At 37.4% G+C, this 10,130-nt stretch overlaps 1 protein-coding gene across 1 annotated transcript in view; it reads right to left on the reverse strand.

Annotated features, from left to right (window-relative positions):
* GRM1 (glutamate metabotropic receptor 1) overlaps positions 1 to 5,779 on the reverse strand; it is a 169,679-nt gene extending 163,900 nt beyond the window's left edge. The window contains exons 1-2 of the mRNA XM_025382365.1: positions 5,761 to 5,779; positions 1,416 to 1,549 (exon numbers count right to left, since the gene is read on the reverse strand). Of these exons, the coding sequence (XP_025238150.1) occupies positions 1,416 to 1,549; positions 5,761 to 5,779 (153 nt within the window). The remainder of the gene's footprint in view (positions 1 to 1,415; positions 1,550 to 5,760) is intronic.
* Positions 5,780 to 10,130: the final 4,351 nt, after the last annotated feature.

Genomic DNA, 10,130 nt, shown 5'->3' on the forward strand with positions numbered 1-10,130 from the left:
CTACTCAATCTCTAACCCCTCAAAAGCAAAATCAGTTTTCACCACACATCACATTGTTAGCCTAAACTATTTGATCTAACTGCTGCTGGGTGGCCCGAGGCCTTAGGCCAACAGAAACACTCTCATCAGGCAGAATATTCCAAAGGTTTAGCTCATCTCCCAGGAGCTACCAGGGGGCATTCCAAAGGCAGACAGACCTTTCTTAGGAGTCTGCAGGGTTTGAGCAACTCACAGTTAACCCAAGATGAACAAATTAACCCTTTCCTGAGCACAGACTCGTATTACAGAATTCACTATGCAAACAATCACACGTCAAACTTGCTGGGAAACTATTGTACTGTACTGTACTGTATTGTATTGTATTGTATTGTATTGTATTGTATTGTATTGTATTGTATTGTATTGTATTGTATTGTATTGTATTGTATTTGTAATCTCTTTGAAGCCAGCCACTCACCCTGTTGCCCAGGCTGGAGTGCAGGGGTGCAATCATGGCTAACTGCAGTCTCAATCTCCCTGGCTATTCTCCCACCTCAGCCTCCTGAGTAGCTGGGACTACAGGTTTGCCCCAACATGCCCAACTAATTTTTATTAATTTATTATTTGTAGAGATGGGTGTCTCACTATGTTGAGACCAGGCTGGTTTCAAACTCATGAGCTCAAGCAATCCTTTCACTTCAGCTTCCCAAAGTGCTGGGATTACACGCGTAAGCCACCGTGCTCTGCCTCTGGAGAACTTTACAATCAAGAACATTAAGATAAAATATACAAGTCTATGTAATTAGTAGACTATTTTATTCTTTAGTCAAGATTTTTAACTAACAATTCATTTTTTCTGGGAGAAAAAATAATCGAAGTATTTACAATTGTTCTGGTGTCTAGACTTGACAAACTGATAGATTTCATCTTTTGGCTGTTAATTTTTTTTCTTTGTCTCTACATATTATAATTTAAAACCATTGCCATAATGAGCCTTGAATAAAACCGTTCATGCACTAAAATCATTAACATAAAATATAAGAGGAATAGTTATGTTCTATAATAACAATTGGAAAGATAGAATTCCTAATATAAATTATTTGCAAATTATATTTGCTTTAGAAGAAGGGGAACAAAAATTCTATTACATAGTATCAAGGCTGGAATGAAATTTTTAGATTATCTAATGTAAGAATGGCATACTTTTTTTTCTCTTTAATGATGGTATTACCCAAGGCTCTGAGAGATAAATTTATATTATTAAAATCACATAGTGGTGAATGAAGAATTAAAATCCATTTTTTGTGCATATTCTAATATTCTTTTCACTGTACTGGTGGTACCCAATAATAACTACAAATAATGGGCTTAAAAGAAATGTTAAGATCGCTCTAGGCCGATAACATGACGGTGTTACTTAAACAATAATAACGAACCTTGCACGATGTTTTCGCAACCTTCCGGCAGAGAGTCCAAAACATTTTTAAATTGCTTGATACAACATTAATGATTTTACCCTTTGTGCTCCCTCTCTCTCTCCCTTCCTCCTCCTCTTTCTTCTCTTCCTCGTCTATTGGAAAATAACAAGATGTACAAATAATAGTTTTAACAGACCCATTGGTTGATCAGAAGAAAATTCCAGTAATGTGTACAAAACCACAATACAGAATAATTTTTAAGAAATTATGTGGAATGATAAAACTAAATAAGTACAGAATTTCAGTATCATCTGTGCTGACTCTTTAAAGTAAAACACCGACAATATTAGATGGTGAGAACAACGTGCTAGAAGAGAGAATAATGAGAAAAAATGTTTAGAGTAGAAAAAAATGAATTTTGTTTATGAAAGAGTGAAACTTTAAACAAAGGAATTGTCTTGGCTTTGGAGGCTGATTGGATTCTAGTAAGAGCTAGAGATAAAGATAGAGTTATGGATAGGGATAGAGATAGGAAAAAGAAGAGAGGGAGGGAAGAGAGAAAGAGATAGGGAGAGAGAGAGAGAGTCAGAGAGAGAGAGAGAGAGAAATAAATGACATGGGTGGACGGCGGAGGGAAACTGGAGCAAAAGAGATTGAGGAGTCCATGAAATGAACTTGATTCCCATGCCTTCTAACCCTGCTCTCCCCCTCTTCTAGAGTTCCTACATGTACAAACTGTCCCATGTACATGCCTAGCAACCCCCAGCTGTCATTCACTCACTTAGATGCCCTTACCGCTTTCCTCCTGCAATCCAAATTTCACCCACCTTAAAAGGTCTAGTTTCATTATGCCCTGCCCGCTGCAATTTGTGGTGACACCTCCGACTTCTGAAGCTCTGTGGTATTTACATGTTTTGTTTTGTTTTGTTTTTCTCTCTGTCAGTTTCGCTTTTTGAAATAAGCATCCACTTAGTTTAGCTCATTGCAGTTCCACAATGCTCACTGCAATCCTTCAATACACATTTTTTGGCCAAGTGCCATCTTTTTCTTTTTACTTTTTTTCTTTTTTCTTGTTTTGGATACAGAGTCTCACTCTGTCACCCAGGCTGGAGTGCAGTGGCACGATCTTGGCTCCCTACAAACTCCACCTCCTGGATTCAAACCATTCTTGTGCCTCAGCCTCCTGAGTGGCTGGGATTATAGGCGCCCACTGTCAAGTCCCGCTAATTTTTAGTTGGCTAAGTGTCCTCTGTCTGGACATTAATTTCTTAGCATAGACATTGACATCTTGGTCCTAATGCATTTTTGTGTCACGTAACTATTAAAGCAAAGGGTCTTATCCGGAGCTAAGCTAAGTTATCCTCTGTTTTTTTCACTCATAAAGCAGGCATTCTTTTACTATTTCAAGCCTATATGATTGAAATGAGATAAATATTAATAACTAATATATTCAACATTCTGAAGCATGCAAATAAGCTTCATAATTGCAATCTCTGCTTTCTGCATTTAATCTTAAAATAGTTGAAAACATCTCCTTTTTGCAAAAATTTTAAAGTATATTTTAGATACTGTGAGAATAAAAATAATCAACAAAATTGACGAGAGTTTGTCCTACTCAGAGAATATTTTGGATCCAAATTAGATGTTACGTATACAATGAAATTAAACATCATTTCCACAGATTATTTTACTGATTTCTTCAGTGTATGGAGGTGATGTTCTTTGCAATATTCTTAGAAAGCAGCCTATATAAATTGAATTTACTGAAAATAGTTCACAAGTCTGGAAAATATGTATTGCAATTATGCAACTTTAAAAAAATTATGTTAATTGAATTGACAACATTTAGATATAATTATGTAGAATATTTTAAAAAGTGCCATATTATTTGCCATTTTTCCCAAAGTTTTTACTTATTCAAAAGAAATCTTAATTGATATTCATCCTCTTTGAATGGCTTTAATAAATAAAAAACACTCATATGCATATCTTAAGCAAATTCAAAAATACATTCTTATTGTAGCTACATAAAGTAAGAAAGACTTGAAATTTACTATAATAGAAAAACGATTGCAGAGTGATGGACTCTGTAATACATGTTTTATTCCTATGCATCTGCATAATCACATATTATTGAAGAACATTTTAACAAAAGATAAAAGGTTGAATTCCATTACCGGGAACACACAACAAATACCACGAATGCTCCAATATTCAAATCAGAATGAAGGCAGATTTGTTCACAGTCTCCTCATAATTGCCTTTTCATTTAACTACTTGTAATAACCCTTTAACAATTATCCATCTGGAAAAAAACAAAGCAAGTTCCAAAACACTGAGTCCAATCATTTTTACCTCTTAGCAGCCTCCTTTAAAGGGGACATTTTGTATTTACCCTCTGGTTTATAAAAGAAACACTTTCTACATCTTCATCATGGGAAATTAACAGAGATCATGTGACTACTATTGTAACTCTGTAAGAATGGTGCATCTTAAGCCCTAGGCACTACTTAGAGCTTGTAAGAGTGAGAATCAACTCTGTGGGTGTTTCTGCTCTTTGATGACATGGCCAGATTTCAAAACATTTAGCTGAGATTTTAGGACACCTAGGGAATAGTATTAACAAAAAGTCATTTAAGAAATAATCATAGATTCTTTTGCAGGGCTTTGGCTTTGTGTTTGAAGAATACCTCCTTGACTGACTTCTTTTCTCACATAAATAAAAGCTGTGGGTTTTTTCTCCTTTTCTGCTGGGGCATGTCTTTCCCAGAGCAGGCCTCACATCTTCCACATTCCTTCAATCCATCAGCTGAAGGGCGTTCACCTTAAAAGTCCTACACCAAGGAAGCCCCATACTATTCACCAGGATACTATTTATCAGAATACATTTATCAAAGGTATTAGCTAATTCAAATACCAGAGGACCAAAAAGGAGAGGGCATTATATTTTGGTGGAAGAAGTATATCTGGCACAAGAATATCTTCTTATGTAGACACTCAGCATTCAAAGAACTACATTCTTCTTGGATTCATGGCGCTCTAGGCCAATTTTGTCTACCATGCTGGAAGAAAGACACGTCTTTTGCCCCCAAATCATTTTGTGTTTCCTTCTCAGGTGCCCAGCGATCTCATTTTGTTACTGTGATAGTCATACTCTTGCTGAAGAGCCTTCAGGAGCTCCTGATTGCTTATTTTAGGAATAATGTCTATGTTCCTTTACAAGGCACTCCCAGGATTCCATTCACGGTTACAATCCTTGTTTTTCACTTCCTGCCCTGCTCTACTACAGGCACTAGCTGATTTCCCAGACAGTTACCCTTAAAAAAATTATCTATGTCTTTTTTGCTACTCTTGACCCCAGTAGAAATTCCCACAACCTTTTCACACAAGTCTCCTCAATCCTATCCAACAATCAAGCTAAACGAAACATCCTTTATGAAGCCTCTACAAATCCTCTTTTGTCTCTCCTCATTGCTAAAATATTTGTAATATTCTCATGGTGTTCCTAATATACTGTATTGATCATAGATATTTGTGTGCATGGGAAATCCACTGGAATCATTTAGTAACGTATTTATTCAGTAAGCACTATTTATTAGTTCTACTATTCTAGGCACTATAAAAGACAGACTTTGAGAAACTCATTCTCGTAGTCTGGTCACCAGTTTCAAGGATAACTTTCTACTTAGTTTCAGGTCCCACAACATAAATAACCTTGTATCTCAAATATAAAACGCAACCAATAGGTTTTGCTGAATTGAAACCTATATGATAAAATAAATCTCAGCTAAAGTATTATGAGATTCTGATGTTCATTCATTAAGGATAATTTGTATTTTTTTAAATGAAGAGCTCAAAAGAATCCCCAAGCACACTTGGGTGATATATGTTTGGCAAAATGGGTTTTCTTAAATCTTTTCTAATTAGAGAAAATAGCCAAATACTTACTTTATGTATCTATATCCATAAGGGATGTATTTATGTGTATCCATAGGGGAAGGCAGAGCTAACTGTATTGTATATCTGGATACAGTCTTGGAACACTGAAAACACTGAGGAAATGCAGGAATGTGGAGAATTACTGGACTAAATTGAAAAGGAACTGCTATTTACTTCAGTGCTGTGGCCACAGGCCGGAATACATACCCTGACAAAAGCTGTAAAGTATTAGTGAAATATAAGACTACCAGATGTTAGAGATAATAAATTATGTTTGATCTGACCATTGAAGACTCATTCTTCTAATGGGCGAGTGATTTGGCTCATAAATCATTACGCAGCAACAGCTGTGAATTGTGAGATTCCTTTGAACTTGGCCATTTAGTGGACTGTCCTCACACACAGAGAAAATCAGTTGACTCACTTGGGCAGCTGTTCTTCATCCTTTTCTACAAACAAGGCCAGAAATTTTTAAGGTGACAAATTGCCTACATTTAAGAAAATGCAATTCTATGCTTACAAAACTTAATGACAGGCAAAGCTCAAAAGACTTAGAAATCATGTTGGAACGAGATAAATGTTCAAAAGACCACTTGCCTCTCAGAAGCCTTTCTGAACTCCTAGTCCTCTTTCCCTCTCCAGGGCCCCTTTGTCTCCTTTTCCACAAGCCTCCTCCTCTGTCCACCTCCACCAGCTTCCCAACAAGCCTTTTTCCTGAGCCATAGTAAAACCCTCCTACATAATTACAGTCTGGTTCCAGGCTCTGGGCCAGGGAGCCCTGGCAACCTCTCAACTGGATATCACTAGAGCTTACTTAAAAAAATGAAAATCTGGCCGGGCACAGTGGCTCACATTTGTAATCCCAGCACTTTGAGAGGCCGAGGAGGGCAGATCACAAGGTCAGGAGATCGAGACCATCCTGGCCAACGTAGTGAAATCTCGTCTCTACTAAAAATACAAACAACTAGCCGGGCATGGGGGCGTGTGCCAGTAATCACAGCTACTCAGCAGGCTGAGGCAGGAGAATTGCTTGAACCCGGAAGGCAAAGGTTGCAGTGAGCTGAGATCGTGCCACTGCACTCCAGGCTGGGTGACTGAGTGAGACTTCATCTCAAAAAAACAAAACAAAACAAACAAAACAAGGAGAGAAGAAAGAAGGAAGGAAAGAAAGAAAAAGAGAGAAAGAAAGGAAGGAAGGAAGGAAGGAAGGAAGGAAGGAAGGAAGGAAGGAAGGAAGGAAGGAAGGAAGAGAGAGAGAGAAAAGAAAATCTTTAGTGGTTACAATATTAAAAATTCTGCAATTAGGACACTCCATAAGTATGTTCCTCCCTGAAATGGTGTTCATGAAAATGAGTTTGTAGTTTCAATTTACAAGTGGTTTAGGGCAGTTAATTTTTTCTTGGTCACCAAGATTGTGACCAACTATCTCAGGTGTCACAAAAGAGAAAGAGAAGGAAAGTTGGAGGAATCCAAACTTTGGGTTGGGGGTCATGGGGAGTCATCAGCAACTCCAGTCCTGGGTCCAGAGCAACTCATCCTTTGGTGATTGACTTTTTTCCTACATTTGTTCTGAAATTCTTCCCCATAAAAATTAACTAGGGAGAAAAAATCACTTGAAAGCAACATTTCTTTCCAATATTGCTCTTAAAATCCTGACATAATGTAGAAGGTTCTTCTGTCTGAGGCAGAAGAAGTTTTAATTAAAGATTTACAGACATTAAACTGGATAAAACACACTTATTGAGTTTTGCATTGTTTTATTTTATTTTCAAAATATTCTGAATGCTGATCATTTCTTTTTGAAAAATAAAAGAAAAAAGTGTTGATTCCTGAATCGATTTTTAGGGAAATAATTGTCACAAGTGCCTTGCTTGCTTACACACTCTCTCTCTTTTCTCTTTCGAGTTCTTGGAAACATACACTATTAAGGAAAAAGTTCAACCTACCTAAATCTAATTTTTCCAGCTAGCAGGCCCTTGTGATGGCCAAAAACATAAAACCTTAATATACTATATGCAAAAAATATGTAAACTTAGGCATCCTCAACATCATTTTGTGTCTGAATTTTATGCAAATTGATCCCCTCGTTTCTTGTTTTTTTTTTTTTTAATTTAAACATTACATTATTTCATTTAATCCAGTTTAGCAAGTATTTATTGGACACAAGCTTCAACCATTCCTCATGAGTTTGCTCACCATCCTGGTCATTTTTCTCTGACACTTTGTCCTCTAAAATAATGGTCCCCAAACTTTTTGGCACCAGTGATCCATTTCATGGAAGATAATTTTTCCATGGAGGTTTTCAGATGAAACTGTTCCACCTCAGATCACCAGGCATCAGATTATCATAAGGAGCATGCACCCTAGATCCCTTGCCTATGAAGTTCACAATAGGGTTTGCATTCCTATGAGAATTTAATGACCCTGCTGATCTGCTGGAGGCCAGCTCAGGTGGTAATGCTTGCTCACTGCTGCTGCTCATCTCCTTGCTGTGCAGCCCGGTTCCTAACAGGCCACAGGTTGGTACCAACTTGAGCCTGGAGATTGTGGACCCTTGCTATAAAACATCCTGGTAATTGTCCTCTGAAACAACCAGCCTGAGTCCAGATTTCATTCTCTGTGAAGTGTGAATGTGAACTCCATTCTTTCTATCAGTGTTTTAAAGCTGTGCTAATTCATAGAATTTTTATGAGGTTTAAATGACACGTGAAGCATGAATCCTCTTATTAACTATAAAAGGACATGTAAATATACATTAGAGACATGCAAAATTATACATTGATTATTGTATTTTTATGCAATTGCAACATGAAATTTGGCTTGATGCTCCCCTTATGAATCCAAATTGGGGATTTTATAGGTCAATTGATAAAATTATAATGCTATCATTTACTTAACATCACAGGTACTCATGTCACCTGGTTTGCTTCAGAAGAAGCAGTCAGGGTGGATAAAAGCAAGTCTCTTTCCTTAAGGAACACACATTTTGTTTGTTTTTCTGTACTTACTGATCTTGAGTACCTTTTGTAAGTCTAGGGAAAAAAAAATTAGAACTCTAATGAAGAGTCTGTTCTTTCCCTATTCAATGCTCTGGGTGCCTTTGTCAAAAATCAATTGGCTGTAAGTGTGTGGGTTTATTTCTGGGCTGTCTTATATTCCATTGGTCTATGTCTGTTTTTATGCTTTGGCTACAATAACTTTGTGGTATACTTTGAAGTCAAGGAAGTGTGATGCCTCCAGCTCTGTTCTCTTTGCTCAAAATTGCTTTGGCTATTTGAAGTCATTTGTGGTTCTCTACAAATTTTAGAGCATTATGAGTTTTAAGAGAGGAATAACTGAAGTACTGCAGGGACTGCAAGGTAGGAACCGTCATATCCAGTTGACAATGGTGAAGGATCAGAAAAGTTCTATTGTAGGAGGTATTATGTGAGCTGACTCATGGTGGTCAAGGATGATTTTAATAGAGTATTTTATAAATCTCTACACCAGAATTTTCATTTATCTCATTATTCAACAGACAGTTACTGGGTGCCTAATACTATCAAGCATGTGACTGGCATTGAAGATACAAGTATTAATAAATGCTTGTAATCAAGGAATGCAGGAAAGACAAATAAGTAAATGGATAATGACACAAATGTAGTCAGTATAGATAGAGCAATATTTCTCCTACCCAGAAAGAGCACCAGGAATTAAGAAAGCCTTTGGAAAAGAAGTGATGAAGGAATGAACTTCTTAAACATAAACATAAGAGGACATAATAGAACTCAGTGAGGTAAAGTGCTGAGAGGTGGCAATGGAAAGTTACTGTAGGTCAGGGGCTTAACATTTTTATATGTTCAGCCATGAAAAAAAAAAGTGTGTCAATTACTTACACCTTACTAAGTAAAAACAAAAATCTTGAGATAAGTGAAAGCGTAAGTGAGGAATGTGTTTAGCAGAGGTGGAAAGCAAAGTGGTTAGCAGAAGTGATCAAAAAAGGGGTGAATTTCAAGAATGAATCAGAATTCACAGGGCTTCAAAAGTCTTGTTATGACCATTGTGGAAGACAGTGTGCCAATTCTTGAAAGACTTACAGGCAGAAATATCATTCAACCCAGCAATCCAATTACTGAGTTGTGAGGCTTAATACTGAGTGTGAACCTGTTTGGATTGAGGGATACAAAGTATTAATCCTGAGTGTGTCTGTTGCCAAAAGAGATTAACATTTGGGTCAGTGGGCTGGGGAAGGTAGATCTACGCTTAATCTGGCCTGCACAGTCTGATCAGCCACCAGTGAATATAAAGCGGGCAGAAAAACATGAAGAGACGAGACCGGCCCAACCTCCCAGCCTACATCTTTCTCCCGTGCTGGATGCTTCCTGCCCTCAATCGTCAGGCTCCATGTTCTTCAGTTTTGGGACTCAGATTGGTTCTCCTTGCTCCTCAGCTTGCAGACAGCCTATTGTGGGACCTTGTGATCGTGTATGTTAATACCTAATAAACTCCGCTTATATATTCTATTAGTTCTGACCCTCTAAGAGAACCCTGATTAATACAAGAGTATATTACTCAAAGGAATATAACTCTTTCTGTTATAAAGATACCAGAAACATATGTTCATTCCAGCACTACTCACAATAGCAAAGACATGGAATAAACGTAAATGCCCATCAATGACAGACTGGATAAAGAAAATGACATACATATACACCATGGAATACCATGCAGCCGTAAGAAGGAACGAGATCATGGCCTTTGCAGGGACATGGGTGGAGCTAGAAGCCATTACCCTCAGAAAACTAATGCAGGAAC

Source organism: Theropithecus gelada, chromosome 4, assembly GCF_003255815.1.
Source record: "Theropithecus gelada isolate Dixy chromosome 4, Tgel_1.0, whole genome shotgun sequence".
Lineage (NCBI taxonomy): Eukaryota > Metazoa > Chordata > Mammalia > Primates > Cercopithecidae > Theropithecus > Theropithecus gelada.